General features: G+C 55.8%; 2 protein-coding genes across 5 annotated transcripts in view; both read right to left on the bottom strand.

Annotated features, from left to right (window-relative positions):
• Positions 1-817: 817 nt before the first annotated feature.
• On the bottom strand, positions 818-5,652 carry GRK2 (G protein-coupled receptor kinase 2). Of its 3 annotated transcripts, none has more exons than XM_042882028.1 (21): positions 5,492-5,652; positions 5,249-5,325; positions 4,909-4,982; positions 4,610-4,711; positions 4,437-4,511; positions 4,199-4,260; positions 3,904-3,955; positions 3,664-3,755; positions 3,327-3,426; positions 3,164-3,242; positions 2,936-3,066; positions 2,597-2,691; positions 2,414-2,521; positions 2,272-2,338; positions 2,090-2,190; positions 1,938-2,004; positions 1,771-1,866; positions 1,535-1,697; positions 1,289-1,425; positions 1,110-1,223; positions 818-1,007 (listed from the first exon to the last, which is right to left on the bottom strand). In XM_042882028.1, exons 1-21 carry the CDS (start codon positions 5,602-5,604, stop codon positions 846-848), a joined length of 2,067 nt encoding a protein of 688 aa, XP_042737962.1. In that variant the 5' UTR covers positions 5,605-5,652; the 3' UTR covers positions 818-845. The 3 variants fall into 3 exon arrangements, with proteins under 3 accessions (XP_042737962.1, XP_042737963.1, XP_042737964.1); XM_042882029.1 differs by having other exon boundaries at positions 1,110-1,220; XM_042882030.1 differs by lacking the exons at positions 2,090-2,190; positions 2,272-2,338.
• A 1,072-nt stretch (positions 5,653-6,724) lies between these two features.
• Positions 6,725-25,107, bottom strand: part of KDM2A (lysine demethylase 2A) — a 32,835-nt gene continuing 14,452 nt past the window's right edge. The window contains exons 8-23 of one of the 2 annotated variants that reach the window (XM_042881900.1): positions 24,368-24,474; positions 23,657-23,750; positions 21,060-21,213; positions 19,538-19,653; positions 18,623-18,749; positions 16,973-17,388; positions 12,533-12,616; positions 11,818-12,084; positions 11,491-11,622; positions 11,316-11,405; positions 10,855-11,055; positions 9,790-10,502; positions 8,654-8,817; positions 8,206-8,364; positions 7,874-8,089; positions 6,725-7,782 (exon numbers count right to left, since the gene is read on the bottom strand). In XM_042881900.1, coding sequence (XP_042737834.1) covers positions 7,601-7,782; positions 7,874-8,089; positions 8,206-8,364; positions 8,654-8,817; positions 9,790-10,502; positions 10,855-11,055; positions 11,316-11,405; positions 11,491-11,622; positions 11,818-12,084; positions 12,533-12,616; positions 16,973-17,388; positions 18,623-18,749; positions 19,538-19,653; positions 21,060-21,213; positions 23,657-23,750; positions 24,368-24,474 — 3,222 coding nt within the window. In that variant the 3' untranslated portion in view covers positions 6,725-7,600. The remainder of the gene's footprint in view (positions 7,783-7,873; positions 8,090-8,205; positions 8,365-8,653; positions 8,818-9,789; positions 10,503-10,854; positions 11,056-11,315; positions 11,406-11,490; positions 11,623-11,817; positions 12,085-12,532; positions 12,617-16,972; positions 17,389-18,622; positions 18,750-19,537; positions 19,654-21,059; positions 21,214-23,656; positions 23,751-24,367; positions 24,475-25,107) is intronic. The other variant, XM_042881901.1, reaches the window with a different exon arrangement.

Here is a 25,107-nt window from a genome sequence, read left to right as displayed (position 1 = left end):
CCGGGTAACCCGTCCCCCCCGTCCCCCCCGACAGCAAGGCGATGCCCTCCCTGCTCCCCTGGCGGGTCCCTGTGCCCCCCTGCTGACTTCGGAGCCTGGCTGTGGTTTTCCACATTTTTATTATAAAAAAAAAAAAAAAAAAACCAACTTTTTTTCCCCTTCTTTTTTCCCCTTATTTTTTCTTTTCTTTTCTTTTTTTTTAATGCATTCTCGTTTCTCCTCATTCAACCCTCACTCGCAGCCGTGCCCTGCCCGCTGCTCCTCCCCACGCTCATATTTACAGATGCTAGCGGGCACAGCAGGGAGAGCCGGGGGGCACAGCGCTTGGTGCCATGCGCTGGGGTCACGGGCACAGACTCTGCGTCCCCGCTTCTCCCCCCCAGCTGCCTCCTCCCTGCTCACCCGCCGGCTCAGGGGGTGCAGGGGGCCCATGGCACAGTATTTACAGGGCGCCCCCTGGGCACGCATGCACACCGTCATTCACACCGAGGACTTGGCACCCACAGACGGGCACAGCCGGGCTGGGGCACACGGGGCACAGGGCGGTGCCCCATTTGGCACACACTGGTGGCGAAGGGGGCACTGGACCGGGAGCAGGACAGCAGACGGGAGGGGGGCACGGGACTGCCTTCATCTCAGCCGGATCAGGGAGCAGGGAGCAGTGCTGCATGTCCAGTGCCAGCTCCACTTCAGGACAGCGACGCCATGGCTGTGCCCTACCGTGGGCACGGGGATGGCACTGGCACCAGGTGTCCTCCTAGAGCTCTGCTCAGGGACACAGCGAAGGAGCGGGACCCAACCCAATAAATTAGAAGTAGGGTGGGAAGGGGGGGCAGGGCGCAGGGTCAGAGCCCATTGGCAGAGCGCTGCAGGAAGGGCACTTTGCTGAGCTCCACCACAGGTGAGCGCGGCTTATTCTGCATGCGTGGCACCCGCTGCAGCAGCTGCTGGGCCTGGCGCTGGGCATCCTGCAATTCCTTCTGCCACTGCACCAGCTCGGGATCGCTCTGTGCGGAAGCACACGGCTCAGAGCAGAGCTCCCCCGAGTCACCCTCGTGCCACACGGTGGCTGGGGGCAGCCCTCCCAGGAGGGCCCACGGCACACTCACATCGCACTGCAGCACGAACTGCTTGCCGCCACGGATGCGGAGCAGGATGCACTTGCGCTCCTTCACTTGAGTCTCCTCCACCGAGTCAATCTCCTCCATGGTGAGCAGGGACTGCTGGGGGGGACAGACTCAGCCCAAGCCCCAACGGCTGAACCCCACACCCCCCCCACCCGCCTTACCGGCGACTCGCCCTCCCCACGCCACTCCAGCCGGTTGGGGAAGAGGTAGAAGTAGCGGCGCTGCCACTGTGTCAGAAAGGGGTTGCCCAGCTTGGACATGTACCCGTGTACGATGCAGTCCTTGCCCATGGCGTAGTCTGGGGCCGCAGCAACGCAGGGGAAAGGCTCAGTGCCGAGCACTGCCACCACTGTGCGGTGCCAGCAGAGACACCGGGGACAGCACAGGGGGCACCCAGCCCCACTCACCCTCCTCGTGGCCCAGCTGCTTGTTTTTGGCTTTCTTGCGTGCCTCCTGCTTGTCCGTGTCCGCGTTGACCGTGTCAAAGACTGTCTCGGTCACCTCCTGCTGCCAGCGCTCCGAGATGGTGAGCGGGAAGTTGCGGTACAGCTCCTGATCGCTCTCCAGCAGCTGGCGAGGAGGCAGGGGTCAGGGCCTGCCCTGTGCCAATCCCCTGCTGTGTGCCAGCCCCCCAGCCCGATACCTTGATGCCCTTTGTGTCCTCCTCATCAAAGGAGCCGATGTCAAAGGCATCAGCTGCATTCACCTCACCTCGGGGCGGGATGAGAGGCGGGGAGTACTGCGGGCAGGAGAGAGGCAGTGAGCGGGTGCCTGGCCGAGCCCTGCGGCTGTGCCCCGTGCCCCTCTCACCTTCTGCAGGAACACCATCTGCCAGTCCAGGCCTTTGAAGAAGGGCTCCTCCTTCACCTCCTGAGCGCTGCGGGGCAATGCAGGGTGAATGCGGCAGCGCTGCCCACGGTGATGCCGCCCGTGGCCCCTTCCCCACATCTGCTGGGACTCACCCACGCCCCATGCAGCCCAGCCGCTGGTTGACGTCACGCTGAAGCAGCCCCTCAAGCAACGAGCGCAACTCAGGGGAGAAGGAGTCGGGCAGCTCGACAGCCTGCAGGCAAAGGTTCAGCTGCTCACAGCCGCGCAGGCATGCAAGTGCTGCAGTGCAGTGTCCCAAGGACCCCCGGCTCACCATGGTGAGGGTCATGCGATCGATCTCATGCTTGTCCTTTGTCTTGTGCTGCCGGAAAGGGCTGTGCCTGCAGCCACAGGAGTGGGGCTCAGCCGTGCCCCTGGTGCCCAGCCCCCCCAGTGCCCTCCGTGTGTGCACTCACCCGCGGAGCAGCTTGAAGAGCATGCAGCCCAGTGAAAACCAGTCGGCGCTGCTGTCGTACGCCACCCCCTTCTGCAGCACCTCTGGGGCCATGTAGCCGTGGGTGCCCCTGGGGGCACAGAGCTGGGTCAGGGCTGTGCCCAGGAGTCACAGAGGGCACTGGGGGGGGGGCAGGCACACTCACACGCTGGCGTGGGGTTTCTTCTTGGAGAAGTCACAGGCCAGGCCCAGGTCCGAGATACGGACGTGTCCAAATTCATCCAGAAGGATGTTTGCTGGCTGCCGGGACATGGAGCAACCCCTGAGCCCCAGCCCGGCCCATGGGCATGGGTGGCACCTGGGCTGGGGGTGCCTGTGCATGGTGGGATGGGTGCAACATAGGATGCAGGGGCGCCTGCAGGGTCCCAGAGGTGCCCACGGTGCCTGGGGGCTTCCTGGTGGATGTGGGGTGCCCACAGGACCTGGAGGACTGCGGGGCCTCTACATGCCCACACAGAGGGTGGGTGCTCAGGGGGACGGTCACCTTAAGGTCACGGTACACCACAAAACGACTGTGCATGTGCTCCAGGCCCAGGATGATCTCTGATGCGTAGAAGCGCATCTCTGCTTCCGAGAAGACGCCATGCTGGGACAGGTGATAGTGCAGGTCCCCCCCTGCAGCAACAGGCACCAGCAGTCACCCTGGGAATGCCATAGCAAGGTCCCAGGGGGCTGCAGTGCTGAGGCTGGGGGGCAGCTAGAGGGCTCTCACCATTCATTAGGTCAAGGATGAAGCTGAGCTTGTCAGGTGTGTGGAAAGCATACGACATGCACACGATGAATGGGCAATCCTGGCCAGGGAGAAGATGTCATGCTGAGCCAGCGGTGCCTCAGCAGCCCGCGTCACCCCCTGCCCTGTGCCCTTATCCCCTCACCCCAGTGCTGACAAGGGACAACATGATGCGCTCGTTGAGGGCCAGCGTCTCACCCTGCTTCATCTTGATGCGCTTCTTGTCCAAGCACTTCATGGCATACCTGGGGGCAGAGAGTCCCTGTGGGGTTCTGCTGCTGCCTGTATCCACCACGCCTGTGCCGCAGTGCCTGTGGCCAGACAGCTCCTTCCCCCAGCCATCGCAATGTATCCCCCAGGAAGGTGGAGCCATGGCGACACTTTGGCCTTCCTGCGTGCTTATCATCAAAGCAACACCGCTCATCCCCCTGCCCACAGAACCACAGTCTCACATCACAAGCAGACCTCCCTGGCCCCATTACATTTTGCCTGTGTCCGCTTTCCGGCAGCCGTAGACCTCCCCAAAGCCACCGCGGCCGATGATGCGATGCACACTGAAGTCATTCATGGTGAGCTAAAGCGGATCAGAAAGAGGGGATCACCCCGTCGCAGCTACCCCCTGTGTGTCCTGCGGGGGTCCCATGCCCAGCCTCAGTCCCCTGGAACTCCCTTAGGACCAGGACCCATATTCCCTCCCTGTATCCCAAGGAGGAAGGTCTCACATGGATGTTCAGCTCCACGTTCTTCCACTGGCAGAACCGTGTGAACTTGTCACTGCAAGGAAGCACAGAGAGGGTGAGAGTGAGGGACCCCTGGGGAGACCTCTAAGATGCATGGCGGGGCAGAAGGGATCCAGATGTAGACAGGACCCTCACGTGAGAACAGAGACCCCAGGCCAGAGCTGGGCATGACATCAGCCCAAGTCCCAGTCTGGAGACAGACAGCACTGGAGATTCTCAGCAGGAGCCCTGCAGCACCCTGAGAGACAGCTCTCCCCGGGCTGTGCTCCTGTCTCACCTCTCGATGAATTTCTGGAAGATGCTCCCACGCAGGTTCTGGCAGATCTCCTCAATGTAGGGCTAGGGGTAACATGGGGGTTAGCATTACATCCCCACTACCACCCAGGTCTGCCCCCTTCCCTGCAGAAGTTAGGTGGCATTTCTCACATCTCCACTGCCACCTTCCACCATCCGAGGCCAGCTGTCTCTGGTGACCCCAGTGCCACCATCCCCTCCATGTCATGGACAGAGCTTACCTGGAAGAGGTCTGGGGGCACCTGCCTCTTGCTCAAGCGGCTCTGCACATGCTCTGTGGCACTCTTGGAGAACGGCTGCGGGGCAGAACACCACCACATCACCATGAGAAGGTGGGATGGGGACATGGTGGTAGAATCCCCTGTGGTGTGGCATGATGAGGCACAGCACTCACGTGGGAGCAGGCCAGCAGCTCCTTCATGATGTAATGGTCAAAGATGTAGTGGCTCCGAGTGGCTCGCTCCTCCTCCGAGTCCAGCTTCTCGTATTTTTTGATCTGCCAAGGGCATAGATTGCGTGGTGAAGGGGCACAGCTCCACAAAGGGCGCATACGGTGCACAGGGGGGGACCACATCTCGTGGGCACTTGTGGATATCAGGACCCTGGGCACTGAGGGCATCACCTCCAGGCATGTGGGGCATCATCTCCCCCAGGCACATCACAGGACACCCCAGCCCCAGCACCCCATCGCACCTCTTCGTAGAACTCCATCAGGGGCTTGGCCTCCTCAGCCTGGTTGAGGGCGAAGTCCCGGAACAGCAGGTACCCTGGGGTAGAGGCAGCGCTGCGAACAGTGTCTGCGCCACGGTGTGGCACCCAGGCCGAGGGACGCAGTGCCACACGGCAAGGGCGCGGCAGACCAAGGGCTCTGGGGCTGCCATGAGGCGGAGGTGCCGGAAACCACCAGAGCCGCGGGAAGGAAGCAAGAGGCGCTTCCTGCCCAGGACAGTTAGCGCTAGGGGAAGCAACAGGGCGGGGAAGACTGGGGGAGGACAGCACCCAGCACCTCTGCAGCCCCACAGCCCCCACTCACCGATCTTCTGTGCAAAGATCTTGTCGAACGTCACCTCGCCCCGGTCCTCCAGATACTTCTGCATGACGCTGCGGATGCTGGGGGGCAGCCGGGGGTCAGTGTCGGCTCATTGTTCCCCTCCGTATCCCTGTGCGCCCCGACAGTATCTGGGGCGCCAGAGGGTCCGAGATAGGGGCACGGTGGGGCTGAGGGCGGCAGGGACGCCAGGGCCCGGCCCGGCGGCCCCGGCCCGACGCCACTCACCTGGGCTCTGGCAGCAGGATCCGTTTGCTGGCGCGGGCGGCGGGCGCGGCCCGGCTCTTCTCCATGGCCATCAGGTAGCTCACATCGGCCAGCACAGCCTCTAGGTCCGCCATCTTGCGCGGGGCCGAGGCCGGCACCGGCCCGACCCCAGCAGCGACCCGGAAGCGGAAGTAGCCGCATCCGGAAGTGCGTTGGGCTGGGCCCGAGGCGTGCGGGAAGGGAGGGGGTGAGGGCCCGCGCGGCCCAGAGGGGGATGTGCCCCCCCCCCTCCCCCCAGCCGTGGGGCAGAGCTCAGACGCTGCGTTGTGTGTTTTCGTTTTCCTCAACTTTTTTAATTCCAAAAATCCACCCTGAGGAACAGAACAGTTCTGGGAGGCCCTCCCAGCCCCTCTCGCCTATCACCGCAGTGATATCTCCAAAACCACCTCTGGAGAGCAACAGTGAAATAACAAACGAAAAACAACCGAACAAAAAGAAACAAGCAGCCCCGCCGTGCGCCCCCCCCAAGCCCCAACGCAGAGAGCGCACGCTATGGTTTGCTTTAACCCTTAATGCTTACATTTAATTTTAAAGCACAAACATCAGAGATGGACTCTAATTGCCAACAAAAAATATATATTTACAATATTTCTCCGAGGGGGAGAAGGGAGGGGAGGTCGAAACAGAACAAAAACACAACCAAACCCTTAAACAATAGGAACTGTTCTTGCGGGAGCTGGCCGGGAGCAGTCCGGGTGCTTTAAATCACTGAGTGATTTCACATATAGAACTCTCTCTTCGCTTACTGGTAGATCGCCTGTCCCTGCGGGGCTGTGGGGGAGGGGGGGCGGGGAGGGGGAAAGGAGGGAGGTCCCGCACCGCTCCCCGTGCCTCTGTCCTTCTGGTGGCGAAACTCAAAAAACAAATGAACCCAAGGAAAAAAGAAAAAACGCTGATTCTTCCGCTGCCTTACACAGCGACCACCACCAGGACAGAGGTGGGGGGCTCTGCTCCCCCCACTAACAGCACCCCCGCAGCCTCCTCTCCTCCCTTATTGCTTCTGGGGCCCCAGGGGCACACGGGGCTGCGCTGTGCCATGCACCGGGGAGAGGAGCAGCAGCCGGGCGCGGGCAGGGAGGGAAACAAAAGAGTGACCCAAAAGATACCAACTTTTTTTTTTTTTTTTTTTTTTTTTTCTCTCCTTCTTTTTTCCTCACATCTTGATTTTTTTTTTTTCCTTTTTTTTTTTTTTTTTTTTTTTCCTTTTTTTTTTTTTTTTTTCTTAAAGTGCAAAAAGCTCTCTGCTGCCCTAGAGAGAGGTTCTTTGGACCAACCGCTCATTGCAAAGGAAAAAACGGCAGCTAAAATGGGGCGGGGGGAGAGGAGAGGACAAGGCAGCAGGACAGTCCTGCCACACAAATCTCAGCACTTGGCAGTGCTGGGCCGTGGCAGGCAGCTGGGGAGGGAGAAGCAGCAGTTCCTGCTCCCCCTGTACTCACTCACCCTTGACTGATTATTCGAGTCCTCCCTGAGCTCTGGGGGCTGCTCCCCTAGCCTAGCCTTGCACAGGGCTCTGAGGAAGCCCCAGGGTGGAAGCTCCATCCCCAGCCTTGCCACCACGCCCAGGCTGTAGGGCTCCTGCCCTCACCCTCACCGCAGGGGAAGAACGGGATCCGAGGGCCAGGTGAGGGGGCTCAGAGCAGGGCTCAAGCTGGTGGTGGCACCGAGAGAGAGGGTCCGTCCCAGCTCTGCTCCCTCCTCCTTGGAGAGGCCTCAAGCTTTGTGCTAATGGGGAAGTGACAAGTGTTTCAAGGCAAGGAGCTGGGGAAAAGCGGGGGGAAGAGGGTGCGCCCCATTTCTCCACCCAGGGATGTCTGCGACAACCTCCGCCTTGGGAGCTCCCTGCTGCGGGCACGGTCCTCCTCTCGTACTGGCCAGCCGGGGGAATGCCCACATCGGCACAAGTCCCAGCGGTAGGAGGAGAAAAGACAGCTGAGCAAGGCCAGTACCGGCCCTGCCCACGAGGAGGCAGGGGCAGGACATGGAGGGCAAGGTGGGAAGGCGGAGGAGTGGCTCTCTGAGAGGGGTGGGCTTTTTTTCCTTCTCCTCAGCCTGCCCGGGGGAGGGTCTCTAGCTGATCTTTTGGATCAGCTTCTCATCGGACAGGCAATACAGGCTGTTGATGGACAGATCTGAGATGAAGTGCTCACAGGCTTTGCGAGTGATCTGCTTGCAACCTCGCAGGTCAATGAGAGTGACGTTGGAGATGCGGCGCAGGTACAGCAAGGCCTGGTCTGTCAGCTTATTGCAGCCTGCAGGGACAGGAGAGAAAGGTTGAGCTGCAGTGTCAGCACCGAGCAGAGGAGCAAATCGCTCCGTGCCAGTAAGGCCAGCAGCACCCACCTGCCATGTTGAGCTCAGTGAGGGAGTTGCGTGTGGAAGAGCCCACAGCCGTGAGGAGGTTGGCAGACTGGTCTGTAAGGTGGTTGCAGTGGCTGAGGTCAAGGCGGGAGAGCAGGGGCATGTGGCGGATGATCAGCCGCAGCGTGGCGTCAGTGATGTCCAGGCCAGCAAGCCGGAAATCAATCATGTTGCGGAGTTTGCTGCGATTGTCCTGACCTGCAGAGGAAGGGGAAAAGCCGGGATCAGACACACGGTGCTGCGCCGTGCAGATCCAGTGACACCTCCTGCCCTGTGCCTGGCTCAGTCATCTTGGCCACGTGGCAGCGGCTTACTGGGTTTATCTGTTGGAGGTGTGAGCAAGTCCCGGATCTGAGGGTCCTTGATTCCTACTGCCCACCGAAGATCAAGGGTCCTGAGAAGGGGGCAGCTGGAGGTACTGAGAGCGCAGACTGCAGACCAGGAACAGCCTGCTAAGATGAGGTCTTTCAGGCCTGCCGGGAAAAAAAGAAAGATGTAAGATGCCAGCTGGGCTTGGCCAGTTCTGAGGCATCTCAGGTCTCAGGTGCAGGAGGAAACAGCTTCTCTCCCTGCCTGAGGTGGGACATAGAGCAAGGTTCCACGCTGAGAAGAGCTGCAGAAAACCATGACGGCAGCTCCCCAGGCAAAGGGACACAGGCACTCGGGAGTCTTACTGCAGGCAGGTACCCCTCTTGCTATGCTTCAGCCACTGGGGAGCTGTGGAGCAGGCTGGCAGCAGACCAGTGCCCAGCTCACACTCACCTGGCAGTCTGTTGACAAGCCACGTGAGCTGCTTTTTGGAGATGTTGGTCCAGCTGAGGTCAAGGCTGACAGGCTGTCTTTTGATGATACCACTCAGTGCCTGGGGGGTGATGGACTTGCACCTGCTCAAATCTATCTTTGTCCACAGTCTCTTGTCACAGCACCTGGGGGACGAGGACAAGGGTGAAAGCTGAGCACTGAGGGTGTCAGGGACAAGAGGCAGTCATTCTGGGAGGACCCTAGCCCTGGCATAGCTCCAGCCATAGAACAAAGCCACTCCTTCAAGTTGGTTGGGCCTTCCCAGACATGCGAGGATGCTGAAGGTGCCTGGCCACCTAGGATACCCAGAAGAGCTCCAGCAGAATTTTGCTGCCATGTAACAGAACTGCACAGCAACTGCCAGCCTGCTTGCTCCCCAGATACGGCAAAGATTTTCAGTATCCTTGCTTCCAGGGGGCAAAATGCTCCACCTAGTCCCATCCCACAGCCATAGCAGTGCTCTCTGCATCACCAGGAGCTGTTATGGAGCCTGAAGGTGGAATGAATCCCTCCTCTGTCACAAGAGCCGGGGACCTGATGCTGCCCTACTCCCAGAGCAGCCATGCCACGTCCCCTACAGCCTGCCAAGCCCAATGCCTGCTGATCAAAGCGTGCCAGCCCTTCCCTGCCGTGCCATTCCCACTTCTTGGCATCAAGAAACCCAGTTCCCCATCCTTGTCTGTTCCCAGCTCTCCATCCACAGCTGTCCTGCTGCCAGCATTGTCTTCAGCCAGCGCCCCTTAAGGCATTCCCAGGCAGCAAACCCATCCTCACTCAACTCGTGCTGTGGGGCCAGGAAGGGCAAGGGCTGCATGGGGCATCGGGTGAGGTAAGAGAACCAGCACCTCACAGGAACACGGTGTGGGATTTGAGTTACACCGTGTGACCATCTCCCACCGAGGGGACAGTCAAGCACAGACAGAAGAGGCAGTGGGATGATGCTGCCTGAAAAATGCCAGTGCTGGGGAGAGGAGGAAGGCACGGATAGGTTAGGGGGTGAATGATCCTTTGCCCCTTCCCCTCTTAGCTGCCCATCAGGCCCCAGGCTCTGCGGAGTTACAAGTGGTCCTGGCAGCACTGCCTGTTCCCATACTCACCACTTGTACCAGGTCTTGCACACCCGCATGCACTCGCAGAGCTCCCTGCGGGTGAGGTAGCGGAAGACAGACATCCACACCTCGCGCTGCATCCAGCTCTCCTCACCCTCCTGCACCCGGCCCCCTCTGCCGTTGAGGCGGGCAGCCCCTCCCTCCTCCATGTTCTCATCATCTTCATCCTCCTCCTCCTCGTCCTCCTCAGCAGCCGCCTCGTCCTCCCCCCCACCCCGGGGGTACATCCGGGCAGGTGTGTGGCGCATCACCACACGGGGAGAGTGCTGCAAGTTGGCAGAGGAGGCGGTGATGGCTTGCAGCTTGGGGACAATGGAAGTGCCATGAACATCTTTGGTGGGGCGCTGGAGCGTCACGGTGAGGTAGGAGCCATGCAGCTTAGCCTTCTCCACTTCTGACAGCTCCTTCTTGCCACTGGGGTTGTTCTCCTTCTCCCGCACAATGGTTCGCTCAGTGGCCTGGAGCCGCAGAAGCTGGCGCCGCTTGAACCGCTCGTCCCTGCTGGCGCTGTGGTGCTCGCTGGGACCAGCGCCTGGGGACGAGCGCGTTACCACACCTCGCGGTGACACCGGGTCGTGGATCAGCTGTAGCATGGGGGTGGGCGAGTTGGGTGGCGGGGTCAGGGGCTCCTCACAGCTCCGCAAGGGCCGCAGCACCTTGGCTTGTGCCATGTCATCATCGCTCTCTTCTACCTTGCGCTTCTGCAGAGGCAGAATGGCAGGTTAGCAGGGGTAGGGGAACGTGCTCCTCTTATCCCTCATGGTTGTCATGCACCATACCCACAGCAAAAAAATTGGCATTTCCTTCTCCTCTTGCAGAAATAGTGTCCCCTGAGGCTGGGGCTGGTGTCCACTCTGTGCACAAAGGCCCCCTGCCTCTCACAACTCCCAAGATCACAGCTCAGCACGAGGCACTGAGGGGGCGAAAGGGTGCTCATTCTGGCTGCTTGCAGTGCTGGGGGACCCAAGAGCCAGCCATACGTGCACCCCAAGCATGCACATCACCCAGGAGGAAGTGAGGACGCTGCCAGACGCTGTCTGGGGCCCAGCTTGCCTTGGCTGCCCTGCTTCCATCCACAGTAGTGGGCACAATCCTACAGGCAGCGTTGTAGCGATAGGGCAGCATACTGGGTAGTGTCAGCAGCTGCCAGTGGGCTGAACACTGCCATGTGCGCTCTGCTCGCTGCCTGCCGGAAGGACCTGGTAGCGCTCGCCGCTTCTGCAGGGGCCTGGCTCTGGCATGCCAGTGGGCTCCCTAGGAGCCAGAGATAGAGCAGGGAATGTCAGCTGTCAGCCCTGAGGTCAGGCTGCAGCAGTGTCTGCTGGCTCCTTCACCCCAGCATTGCACCCTGGTTGCCACCTGCTGGGGTCCCCCAGTCTCCAGCCCACCCCACAACCCTGCCCATGCACTTCCAGAGTCACTTTCATGCCCTGGCTGGCCCAAATCCTGCTTTACCCAAAGCAGGACACACAGGACAAATGCCCTCCCCTGCCTCAGTGTGGCTTGCCTCCTACCTGGCCTTTCTCTGTGTCATCACCCTGGTAGCATTTGGGACATTCCCAGCAGTTGGGGAGCTCGTCATTGAGCAGCCCTTCCCCATCCATCTGCAAAGAGCAAAGGGCAGTCAGCAGCACCCTTCCCCACAGTCCAGCCCTGCTGGCCCTAGTTCTCACTAGTACTGCTGCTCACCTGCAGGCAGCCAGGGTGAACAATCTCATTGCAGATGCAGCACTCCATGAGCTTCTTCTCAAAGTCCTGCGAGTCCTCATTCTGATCCACCTCCCCGCAAAGCGCACACGTGACCGAGTGAGGCAGCCTGGGCTACAAAGGAAAGTAGGGGTGAAACCAGGGCAGAGCAGGACAGCTTTTCCATCTCCTCCTCCTCCCTCCACCACCCAAACAATGGGAAAGACCCCAAACCTTCCTGCAGAAACCAATCTTGAGCATGGTCAGCCACACAGAACTGTTGCCGGGCTGCAGCAGTCTTTGGTGAATGGGATTGTACCACAAACTCACCGCTAAGCACTGCCGGAGGACGCAGGACTGCTTCATACGACCAGGTCCACCAAACTTCTTCATGTCCCTGCAGTAGTGGCACATGCCACACTCGCCCTGCATGCAGGCCTTGCATTTCCGGCAGCGCACGCGCCTCCGCCGGGCACCTGACACGATGGGGGACATCGTGGGCCTGATGGGCGTTGGGCGAGGGGTTGGCTTCATTGTGTGAGGCTTGGTAATGGGTATGGTGGGCAGGCGCACTCTCAGCCGGGCCTGCAGCTTTAGCTGGGGATAGAAGAGGGAAGGAGTTGAGGTGGGTGGGTGGCAGTACCCCCCATGGGACAGCAGACATCTCCCCCACTGCATCCTCCTGGGAGCAGCCACGATGCTGCATGTGCTAAGAAAGCCAGCAGGAGAACCGAGCTGTGGATGCACCAAGCACCTGAATGCCACACCTGCAGCATGCAAATACCTCCTGCTCTTCTACCCCAGAAGAGCGGCCCGTGCCCTTGCCCAATACAAGTATCCTGTGGAGTCACAGCAGATCCCCCCAGACAAGGCATACACTAGCACATTGGGGGCTGCCCACGGAGCCCTGCGCTGTGCCCCTGCAGCACTCCCTGGTCAGTATGGAGGTAGTGCTGCCAAGCCCCAGAAGCAGGCGGAGAACTGGACAAACCACACACCATTCCCCCCAGGAACAGCTACCCACAGTCCTCTTTGCAGCTCCTACCTTGTCTCTTTTGGGCCACTGGACAATGGGGATGCCTGTAAGTGCCAGTTTGGGGTCACTGTTTGCGTATTCTTCTAGCAGCAGCTGATGGAAAGGGAGAGGAAGAGAAGCACAAAAGACAAAAAAAGACAAGTGTGAGGAGAGCAGAACGATGCCCCTGCCAGCCAGGTGGGCTCTGAACAGATGCCAGGGCCAGCGTGCCTCAGGAAGGACTAGCAAGGATCTCAAGGAACTCTCCCCCTGCCCACGAGCAGCGAGCCCTCCCCATGTTCCAGACAAGCTCCGCTGAGCTGACTGCACGAGCACTTTCATTGACTGCGTTTCAGCCCCAAGGCCCTGCACAGGGGCAGGGAGAGAGCAGCAAGCTACAGAGATGCTGTGGGATTTGCAGGGGTGTGGACACATACACGCCCACCCCCACCCCACAGCCTCGGGACATGGCACCCCTGTGCCCCGCTGTGAGTTACCCCCCCCGAGCACCCTGCGTTATCCGGAGAGGTTGAGCCTCCTGCCTACCAGACACGCCTGCTGCAAAGGTGCTTTATTTACGTGGTGTTGCCATGGCCACGCCAGCAGGAGCCTCTAGCCAGCATCCCCGCGGCCAGGCAGGGATAGCGACCCCATCCCTATCCCTAGGGACTGGCTCCAACACCGCAACCCCGCACTGATTCAGACAGGAAGCCACTACCTCACCGGCGCACTGCCTGCAGCTCTTCCGCCTCCCAGCCCACCGTCCCTGGACACGGGCCGAAAGAGAAGGTCAGGGACCAAGGGTGCATGCACGCACACGTGGGTACGCGCAGGAAGCTGCGGCTGGGGGTGGCGGTGGGTCCAACCCAGGTGCCTCAAGGGTGCAGCGAGGACGGGACCCCTGGCTGCACGTCCCAAGGACAGGAAGCGGAGAGGCGAGCCCGAGCGCCTGCTGAAGGAAAGCAGGGACCCCCAGCTTCCGGAGCCCCCGGTCCCCCCGCAGTCCCCGAGCATCCCTGTGTCCCCTCCCTGTCCCGCATGCACCGCCAATCGCCTGACCTTGCGCTTCTTGAGCGGCTGCTACTCCGAGGCGAAGTTTGATGAGCCCTCTTTGTTTCGGTGCCCACACGGCAAGGGCTGCCCCCCCTCCCCTTTTTGCCTGGGCTGGCTCAGCTTATGCGGCCCCGCGCCGGATCCACAGCTCTCAGGGACATGGCCAGAAGCGCGCCCGCGCCCCCCGCCCCGAGCGTCCCCGGCTCCTCCCCAGCTCCATCCAGCAGCCACGCCGGCAGCCGCGTGCTCCTCTCGAGCCCTTGGGCAGTAGCGGCAGTTTCCTGAGCCTGAAACAATGCTGCTGCGTCACCCACATGCGGTTCCCAGCAATGCTTTGCAACGGGAAGATGGCAGAAGAGAAAAAGAGAGCGAGCGAGCAGAGGGCAGAGCCATTCTGCTGCAGAGCCGGGAGGGGCGGCACGGCGGTTACGCTGCGCCAATTGGTGCAGAGGGGCCCGGCGACGTGGCCCACCGCCCGCCCGCCGCCGCACCGCAAACGGAGGAACGCGGCCATGTCCCCAGGTCAAGGGAGAGCCACCCCGAAGCTTCCTTTTGCCTCCTGCACAGCAGATTCCGGGTTCTTGCTGGACGTGAGTAGGGAGAAAGGGCTCCAATCAAGGTGAGGGGAGGAGTGCCCCAGAATGCGGGGAATGCACCCGTGCCCTCCCAGCTTGGAGGCACGAACATATCACCGTCAAGTTTAGGAGCAGCTCTGGCCCCAAAGGCACCAGTGACCTCAGCACTAGAGGAGGACAGACCCACAGCAAGGTCACCCCAGTTCTCCAAGACCATCGTGCCCCCTCTGTTAACATGGAGGGGCACTTAAAGTCCCCAAAAGCAGCAGTAGGGGAAAGCTGCCGCTCCCGTACCTGACATATGGCTTCCTGCAGGCAGCTGCAGCTTTTATCTGCCCTGCCCAGCTCTGTTGTCTGACTCAGTGCTAGGACTACCACCACCTCCATCACCAGCTCCACCACCACCCCAGGCCCTCTAGGGTCAGCTGCAGCGCAGTGGAGACACTCAGACCAGTAGCACAGCTTGGGGGCTTTTCCAGCACTTCATCTATGCTATGCCTGTTGGACATACATGGAGGTCACCTCTGCTCAGGAAGGGCAGCAAAGGGGTCCTCAGCTCAGCCTACTGTGTGAGAAGCATCAGATGCACTGTGAAAGCTGTCATACCAGCACAGGGAGCCTCACAGCCTGACCTTCACTGTCCAGCTCTGGTGGGAGCAGCCCATTCCTCACCCCTGCATCAGACTACCCATGGAGTGTCCTGAGATCACTGACTCCTCTAAGGGGACGATCACTCCTCTAAGGGCTTCAGCAGGATGCCACAATTGCTGCTTCTCTTCAACATGAGCACCTAGAGAAACCAACTGCCTTGGGAACATAGATTCCACCTGGCAGATCTCCAGAGACAGGGATGGGGAACATTCCGGGCAGATGTAACCCACGGAATAAACAGAGCAGGCAGGGGAGAGTACAATGCTGGCAGAAGAGCAAGGTGATGGCTCTGATGTGGGCAGACGTTGCACCAGGTACATGCCTGGTGCTCCAGCAGCTCCAGGCAGAGCCAAAACGCAACAACTAGTTTGTGACTGTTCCTCTACTGGTTTAGAGGAATGGGGATCCAAAGTGATGGGCAGAAGCAGTCCACAGGTGATAGGACCTCCCACGCACCCATCTTCGCCAGTGATCCTTCAGTGACTCACCAGACCATGCACAGTGATACACCTGGAGGTGCTCAAGGCCAGGCTGGACAGGCCACGGACAGCCTGATCAGATTGGTGGCAGGCAAACAGCCCACAGTAGGGGTGAGGCTGGTGGGGCTTTTATGTACCTTCCAACCCAACCATTCTACAGTATGACCGAATTCATGGACATTTTTCAGCAAGACAGCAGTGCCAGATGTGTCAACCTCACTTCTCATGCTAGCAGTCTCTTGGATTCCTACAGCCCTCTCATTTAAGCTACGGCAGAGCAAATAGCAGCGATGCAGTGTTGCCAGGAACTGTACAAAGGATGCAGGCAAAGCTAAGAGGTCAAGGTGGAGACAGAGGCAGCTCTTCCTGCTCAGTGTTGGTGCAGCCCTTTCAGGAATGGCTTTGCTGTCTGTCTGCTGAGACTCTGCACCTCTTAGCACAGAGCAGGAAGCAGGTCTTTGTCACATCCAAAGTGCCAGGTGCCACCATGTGACAACTCTGGGCTCAACTCATGACAGGATGCAAAAACGCATTTTTCCATATGACCCAGCACACGGGCACCCTGAAACTCACCATCACCACACAAGAGACAGTGTGGAAAGGCAGTTTGCCAGGTCTGTGCCTAGGGACACAGGTTATTAGAGTACAGCTGGAAGTGTGTTGCAGCATTCCATCTGGTCAGGACCACCAAGAATCCCAAGGGAGAAACCTGCTCACAGCTGATGTTTCTCTAGAGCACTGTACAGTCCAGGCAGGGCCATGGTGGCTCAGACACGCATGCTGCAAACTTGAAAAACCCAGGAGAAAGAAGACCTGCAGCCCCTAATAGGGAGGCCTGACAGGCTCCTGTGGCCAAGTGTCTCTGACATCTACAAGCCATGGGGTCAGTTAGGACCACAGGCTGCACACAGCTGCCCCCAGCACAGAATAGATTACCAAATGCCCCACAAAGTCTGGAGACTGCCCCTGGAAAAGGAACAGCAAGGAGCAGTTGCTCCTATGACTGCATTTGGCTGTCAGCTTTGGTACAGGCAGCTGAGCAGGTCACTGCCAGTAAGAAGGAGCAGGAAGTAACTGTGGATTAAGGAACTAAGATGGACTTTGCACAGAATACAGGCTGAAATTCTCACTTCAACACTGAAAAGGCTAAAACACCAAGGAGGTGGACTCCACAACCTCTGTGATTCACCTCCAATTTTGAATATTCTATGATTTTATGATGCACAGAGGCAGCAAAACAGATCAGATATAGCGCAGGGTGTAAAGCTGGACAAAGACTCCCACATAAACCAGGATCAACATCTTGTGTGAACAACCCAAAGAAACACAGACAATTCTACCCAAGACAGGGCGCTCCAACTATCACAGCATCCAGCAGCCCAAGGTGGCCAGAGCCAGAACAGGACAAACCACACTGCAAATGAGCTCTGGCACCTATAAGGGACCCACACAGCACCCAGCCAAAATCCAAGTCAGGGCTGTCCTGAAGCATCAGCTGGTGCAACATTACCCAGCACATTAGCCTTACATAACGGAAAAAAGAAACCTGCAGACGCAACACCCCATGACTGGTTTAAGACCATGAATGCACACAGATTCCTCATTTGGGGGTGGGAGAGGAGGGGAGGGCGTGGAGTTTTCATCTCTGATACACCAGCAAACAAACTCATCCAGGGAGCAGCGTCACAAGTGGTGCTCCCAAGCCTACGTACCTTGACATCGGCGATGAGAGCGTCCTCGTCCTCGATGCCGGTGGGAACGCACTTCTTGTGCAGAGGGAGTGACTCTAGCTTGTCTACCAGGCAGCGCAGCCCCTCCAGCTCAAACTGTGTCAGGTGCACCCTCCTGCTCTTGCGTGGACTGCCACCATGTAGCTCCCAGGCCTGGCCATTCTGGGAGCCCCGGCTAGAGTCACAGGAGTCTACAGATGGGCTCTTCTTCAGAGCCGGCAGGCTGCTCCGGCAGCTCCTGCCCAGTTCGTCATAGTCCACGTTGGCACCATTGGCTACAGGGCTGGTAAGAACAGACCGTCTTGTGATCGGTCTCCTTGGTTCCTTTCCTGCTGCATCCTCCTCTTCCTCCTCCTCTTCCTCCATGTTTACCGAGTCTGAGGAGCTCAGCTCCATATCTGCCATGAAAGAGAAAGCATGAGACAAGATCCCAGTGGCCAACTGGTCGCAGGAAACATTCGGTCTTTAAAGGAACCCTCTCAGGATTTATCCAGATTTAATTAGCTATTTCTTAAAATCTTGTTCAGGAGTTCTGTAAATGAATTGCAAGCTTTGGGGGATCTACACAAACTGTCCTTACCTGTTATGAAAATAACTGAAAAGTAATTGTTTTTAACAAGCTTAAGATGGACGTTCATAATTCCTGTGTCTTTAGTATGGTGAGACAGATCACCAGTGAAGCACGTTACTGGCACAACAGATATACATGGGGCAAGATCACAAAAAGGATGGTGCACATGGCTGCCAGAGAGGAATAGCAAAACCCCTTCCTACTCCCAGTCACTCTGTGGATGGCCAGGCACGGGATGTGGGAAGCCTCCTCCAGCAGATGATAGCAAAGCTGAGGTCCAGATTTATTTTGAGAGGGCTTGGCATCTCCTGCCATCTGGTCTTGGGTGGGACCTGCCCTCCTGATGGGAGGCAGGAGATGTGGGCTTTCCAGATGACCACAAGGTCTCTGAGCCTGACTGTGCATAACAAAGCACCCTCCTCTGACCCTAAAAATAGCTGGGAGCAATTCTCCAATGTCCCCAGAAGGCTTTGGCCATCAGAAAAGCACCCAGTCATGGGCATTTAGATCCCCTCTGAGGAGTGAGTACAGATTTTTTCAGGGCCCTCAGGCTCAGGCTATCCAGCTCTCTCCCAGTCTCAAGAAGGGTATATCCATAACAAATAACCTCTTAAACTGCTGCAGAGGCTTTAACGAGGCCAATCATCTCTTTTGTGAGACCCTCTTGAAGATCATCTGACAAAGCTCCTCAAACTCTGCATGCAGGATGGCCCTGATCAGCAAGAAAGCATCACAGCCCCACAGCAAGGCGCCATGATGCAGCAAGGCAGCATTCCTCCCCTCTTCTGTTACACACTTTGCATGTATGAGCAAGGCCAGGAGCAGGTCTGCTGGTTTTGCAGCTGCAAGGAGCCTGGCCTGACACAAGAGCAGAGGAGGAAGTAGTCTACCCTCTGACTGCTCAGTGCAGCAGACAGGGAAATGAGAGGAAACACACAGAGAAACCACTCTGTAAATGGAGGAAGTGAGGGTCCTGAGTTCTATCCCACACAGCCCTCCCTGCCTGCCACACAGACCTGCAGCAGCATGTGAGGAGGAACAGGGGCTGGAGAGGAGCTCACCCATGCTGAGTGATTCCTTCTGGAAGTCCTTGGTGAGATGTGAGCGGCTGGTGATGCAGTAGACATAGCGCTCCAGCACGTACCAACACATCTCATAATAGAAGGGATAGCGAAACTTGTTTGGGACCTGCAGAAGAGGGAAGAGGATCAGTTCAGACTGCCTTCTGCACAGGGCTGCAGACTGCTGTGCTGCCTGTAGCGAGCCCAATCCCCTCCAGAGAGGCAGGAAATGCATGTACATGTGTAATAACAGCATCTGTGCCAGATGTCATTCTCCACGTGGAAGGAAAGCAAAGGCCAGGTGGAGCAGACACCAGGTACTTCTCACTTGCAAATCACTAACATTAACACTTCCTTTGTCTTTGTCAGGATTGCAGCTCTCCACTGGTTTCCCTCTCCTTAGTACAGGAGAGCAGCAGACGCCACAGCCCAGGCTTCTCCGCAGGAGCCACATCTCCACAAGAAACAAGGGAGAGCACCCACTTGTCAACAGCATTCTTGGCTTGAGTTCTCTGGGAGCCTTTTGTTTCAGCCATCTTTATCACATTAAAGCCCACAATCAACATCAAAAAAGAGCAGAATGGCTAAGGGCAAAGGCATTGTGCTTGGATGCACTCCCGAAGACCTGCTGGAGCCTTCCTCCTCCCTGGCTGCTTTGCCAGGGGAGATCCCCACCACACTCTCTGCAATGCTTCCAACCCCTTGGATGCCTGACATCAGACTGGAGGTAGGATGAAGGAACACAGCAAGCCCTAACGTGCTACCGGCCGTCCTTCACCCAAGCCCCTTCCTGCACATCTAGCAGGGGAGTTCCAGCAATGTCACAGGGTGAGATGCAGATCGCCTGCCTGCACACCACTGCTCCTGTGCCCTCCCTGCCACCCTAGGAGGCTGCTTCCTCCCAGCTCTCCTCACCCGCGTGCGGTCTTCAATGCTGTAGATCCGGAGCTGCATAGGGATGTTGAAGCTGTGCAAGAAGTTGCCTCCAAAAACCAGTGTGTCCATGGGAGTGTACACAGCATGGATCCAACCTTTGGGAGAAAGAGTTTGAAGAGTTCTGCTGAGTGAATAGGGGAGGTCAAGGTCACACAACCAGTTAAATCCCTACTACGTCAATTCCTTTGAAACCACTTACCAACTGCAGTTTTTGGAGAAGGGCTCTCAAAACTGCATAACTTCCATGCTGCTCACCTAGGCTTACTCTGATAGTTAGGCTTTAAACCATACCTAGGTCAGCTGTTAACAGATTAGCCATGACCCATCACATCAGCCAGGTCTAGCAGCAGAGGAAGGAGAGGAGTGGACCATCTGCATCCCAACTCTTTGATGAAGGCTGACACTTGCATTAGCACAGCAATGTCTAATCCTCACAAAGCATCACTACCGAATCACTCAATGCTCAGCTCATTTTACCCATCTAAGAGCTAGAGGCAGATTTATACTTACACACCTAAATTCACCTTCCCAAGGTAGTGAGTGTGCCAGTATTTACCTCCCCTCCACAACTTTTTGTCATTCCAGTGTCTGTCAGTTGCTTCCTAGTTGCATTATACTTAAAAACATCAGCAGAACCAAGAACAGTCTTTCACAGTTTATTTAACAATGGAAAAAAACCTCAAAGTAAATCAAGTCTCAGTTCCATTGTCTCAGAGGTTAATCCAGACAAGTCCAACATTTTGTAGATCCCAGCATTCCCTTAGGGCAAAAAGTCAAGACCCCATGACTCAAGTCACTTGTACAACCCCTGCTGTCTTCTGTTCCTGCTTCTGCTGTAAGCTACAGGAACATGTGTATACAACACACCTAATTTCTGCACTACTGTTAACAGGAAACAGCTTCTGCCATCTGAGACAGCCTGATGGACCTAACTTTTATGTGGCAGTTCTATTAGAAGCCTTGAAAGTGATTCCTTGCAAGGGGTCCAATCATCTTTCTCCTTACAAGAAAGTATTCCTTACTGCTAGGGCATTTTACAGACATCCCAGGTCTGAATCACAGCCCTAAAAGGCTGTTAGACAGCTCCTGCCAACAATTAACTCAGGCTGCTGTGTGACCCAACTCTGCACCCCATCTTTTTCCGCCTTTGCTGTTTTCTAGCACAGCACTGACTGCGCATGCAAGACACTGCTGATGCACTCCCGTTCGTTCTGCTTGCTTAAACAAGTCAGGCTTAGAATGACATTGTGGTGGGTTTTGGGAAAGCCTCCTTTTGTGATGAAAGACAGACAGAGCCTTTTGGACACCTGTGTTGAATCTGCAGTATCATGAAAGTCATGTTTTGAGAGCCACAAGCAAGAGAACAGAGCCACATAACATTGCCCTCTCTCTTCTACTCATGAAAGCTAAATTTTGCCTGCCCTGATTCTGCTTGCGTCTCAGGTGTTCCTTTGCCACAAACCTGGCAGAAGACAAGATGCAACTGCCCAACCTGCAGTACCTGAGGGGATGACAAATGTATAGCCCTGCTTCAGCTCGATGCGCTGGCACTCTGACACTCTATCCCCAAGAAATATGTCTCCCTGCTTCCCTGAGAGAAGCCAGTTTTCATAGAGCTCCAGGTTCTGGGGTGTAGGAGGGATCAACCAGAAGATCTGCAAGTAAAGAAAACACATAAGTCACTGTACTGTTAGCTTCTTCTAAACCTGTCCTGCTCCCTCCCCCAAATATCCAGACATCTTCCTCTCCCTACCCACAGAGGATGCAGACGTGCAGAAATCCCCAGTCAAGTGACCAAAGCAGCTGTCCCATCTGGGAGAGCAAGCCACTGAACAAGGGTCCTCATCCCCCATGCACCAAGCATCATTCCTAGACTGAGTCTGGGATGCTCTGTAAGGCATTACTTACAAAGTCAATGTGAACAGACATAAAGCCAACTAAAGATGAGAGCACTGAAACAAAGGAGATATTTACTTGTCTCTTTCTGAATGCTGATATGTTATTCAGAGCCACAGATGAACTAGAGATTTGCATTTCTCAGCCTCTGCACAGTACAGGTTGGCCAGTAAATATCAACCCCTCTACTAGGCTCCTCAGACACTGTTAGCTTGTCTTATGAGCAATCAGTGGAGCCACAAATCAGAATTATGGGAGAGTCTGGCAGCTACAATTCCTTTGCAAGGAGAAGTAGGTTGAAAGCCCAGATTCTTCAAGAGGGACAGTTTGCTGTTATCCCTTAACACAGCTCAAGTCAGTGGAGAAAGATGGGATAGTATAATTTCCCAGTAACTGTCCATTTAGCCAGTTTCCTCCCAGATCTGTTCTCACCCACTGCAGAAGATCCTTATTGAATTCAGCCCTGGATGATCAGTGGCTTTAACCAGAAGCTCCAGGAATATCCAGTTGCTCTCAAAGGCAAAGTTTAGCAGCTGGGGGCATTTCACTGGGCAACAGAGGTGAAGCCTTTAGCAAATTCTGCACTATATGATATTTGTTTTGCTTATACGGCATGCTGAGCTACCATCACGTTTCCCTGCTCTGACTGCACCAATTCACTCATGCAACGTTGAGTCTGCTGTGTTGCTCCCCTGAGCAGTACTGCTGAAGCACAGACTGTATCTGTGACACTGGGCACATCCAGCCGATGGCTATTGAAGGGGGTTTGCTCCCAGCAAGGACTTGGTGTCATTTAAGTTTCACTTGCTGAACATAACTGTGCTCTCCAGGGTAGATGAAGAGCCAGCTAGGGCATCTGACTTTGCATTAGCTAGCTCCTTCAGTGTTACAGCATCTGAATTGCTACAGATCTCTTCTCTGAAAGTGAAAAGAAGAGACGCAACATATCCAACTACAAGCAGAGCTTAAGGTACAATTCACCTTGCTGAGGGCAGGAGAGAGAACTGGCACCTTCCAGTTCCCCCTCCAGATGGGCTTCCTTCCAACCAGGCCCACATACAACATCAAGCTGGAGTAAGGGATACCTGGCATACAGGAACCCCTGCTTGACTGACTGGAAACAACCAACTGGGAAGCAAACTGTGCACAAAATTTGTAACCTAGTGAACTTTATCTCAACAGAACTGGGGTTCAGTTTTCAAGTCTTGGACTGATTCAGCTACAGGAAGTGATTACAGACAAGAAGCTCACATCTGACACTGTTAGAACCACAGAATCATAGAATCACTCCAGATGAAAAAGACTTTCAAGATCATCAAGTCCAGACACAACCTAACCATACTGCCCTAACTCTAACAGCCCTCTGCTACATCATGTCCCTGAGCACCACATCCAATTGGTTTTTAAACACATCCAGGGATGGTGACTCAACCACCTCCCTAGGAAGCCTATTTGAGTGCTTAACAACCCTTCCTGATATCCAGTTTAAAACTTCCTTGATGCAATTTGAGGCCATTTCCCCTCATCCTGTCACCAGTGAGAAGAGACCAGCCTCGCTCTTGCTGCAATCACCTTTCAGGTATTTGAAAGAGTAACAAGGTTTTCCCTCAGCCTCCTCTTCCCCAGACTGAACAGTCCCAGTTCAGAACTACTTCTCACAAAAAAAAAGAAACATTACAATAGGTTTTGTACGGAAAGCCTGTCCCTCACCTTCAGTTTGAAAGCTTCTACTTCTGAAATCACTTGGTGTTTTAAGGTGACACCCTCACACATCTGCTGGCTATTCAAAAATCCGTGCACAGTTAAGCTTTAGGAGGCTCTCATTCACCTTTAGGTATTTTTCTTTTGGTTGTTGCTCCTTCCAGAGTTAATGTTTGCACCACACCAAGAGGTAATCAGTCATGTAGCCAAATGATCCTTCAGAAACCCAAGGCACTGGATGAATGGGGTCATTATACTCTATGCCATCCAGCCTTTTGTAAAGTTTCTCAGCATCACCTCTACAGCATGGGTTTTCAGCTTGTGCCTGGTGGACTTCTGGGTACCTCAGCTACTCCTAAGAGCCATACATGAACAAGCTTAGGGTGAAAAGACTTGAATTCACTGTCTGGGACCTGCATCCTCAAGGATCAATAGAAGACAACACTAAGAGTCACTCTCCTATAGCGCCTTCACCTTTCCCAACAGGGACTCTCCTCCTACCTTGCCTCCTCTGTGGATGTGATACCACACAGAAGTACCACCAAAGTCCACATGGAAATCAGTGTAGCAGCCCTTGACACTCATCAGACAGTACCTGGTGGGAACCAAGAAGAGAAGGTGAAAACAGGTGGCGATCCACATTTTTAAATAAATACAGTGCATTCAAAGTGAACACGCTGCCCAAACCCCAACCAACAGCTCAGTGCATTGCCTGAAACCAATCGCTGCAGTGTTAAGCACTTCAGCTGCATGAAGGCGATTTGTGGGAGAGCTCACTTCACATTTGTCACATCCCTGCAAGAAGATCTAGCCCAGGCAAGAGGAGATCTTTCATCCTCACTCACTTAGCAGCTCTAGAAACCCTCAAGCCACAGGTCTGTCCTACAGGGAAGGATGGGCAGCACTCCACAGCTCAGGGGACTCCAGATGCCTCAAAGCAGCAAGCACCAAGAGCTTCCTCAAAGTGCAGCAAGCGCCTCAAGATGACATGCCCACCCTTCCACACAGCACGTGGCACAGGCTTCAGAAACTAATTGCAGAGTTATTAACAGAGTTGTTACCTGCTAATATAAATGGGGTAAGGGGGCACAAGGTGGCACAGCTGTTCCTCCCCCTCCCCCCTTGGAACAAACTGCTTCTCCCTTGGGCAGATTTCTTGCAAGAGATCCTGAGCTATGCCAATGGTGGTAGGCAGCAAAACAAGTCACTTACTTCTGCACTTTTGGATACTGCATCTCTAGAATAGCATTTGTGGACTCTGTCTGACTCTCCTTCAGGTGCCTGGGCCACATGTTATCAACCCAGTCAATCAAATCCACCTGCAGCAGAAAAGTGAGAGACATGAGTATAAATGAAAGTGGCACAACACTCCCGCACTGGACTACCAAAATTACTATGGTGCTGCACACAGGCTGCCAGCAAGCTCAGTTCAGAGCATAACCACAACAAACTCTGGGACCTAGGAAGGAAAGGAGGGCCTCTGGGTTTAGCTGAATGGCCACAATGCTCCCATGTTGGCTCCCGCTCACCTCAGCAACTTCTCTTGTGCCCCCGCTGCAATCGTACATGTAAAGCATTTGAGATCAGCTGTTCTCATGCTAGTGAGCCTCTGAATGAATTTTAACAGCAAACACCCCAGCAAGATCACAAGAACAGCATGGGGATGCTGCTCTTCCACTTAGGAGGTCAATCAGAAACTGCTCACATACATATACACATATACATATACACTGGGCTCACATAAAATATCTGCTGGGCAGCATCTGCAGGGATGGGCTACAACTTGCTCAGATTCAGCAAAGCCAGAGCAAGCATAGATATCCAGACTCCCTTTGCAGTTAGCAGAGAGAAACAAGTGGCCCTCAGAGCTGCCTGTTTCTCTTTGCTGAGTGTAGAGTTCAGGACATTCACCTCAGATACGCAGGTACTTTTAACACTTCAGTAGGGTCAGC

The sequence above is a fragment of the Lagopus leucura genome, unplaced genomic scaffold, assembly GCF_019238085.1.
Source record: "Lagopus leucura isolate 7727_CA_CO unplaced genomic scaffold, USGS_WTPT01 Super-Scaffold_100033, whole genome shotgun sequence".
In the NCBI taxonomy this organism is placed as follows: Eukaryota; Metazoa; Chordata; class Aves; order Galliformes; family Phasianidae; genus Lagopus; species Lagopus leucura.
The sequence above is the reverse complement of the archived record's forward strand: the minus strand, read 5'-3'. Positions and strand labels throughout refer to the sequence as shown.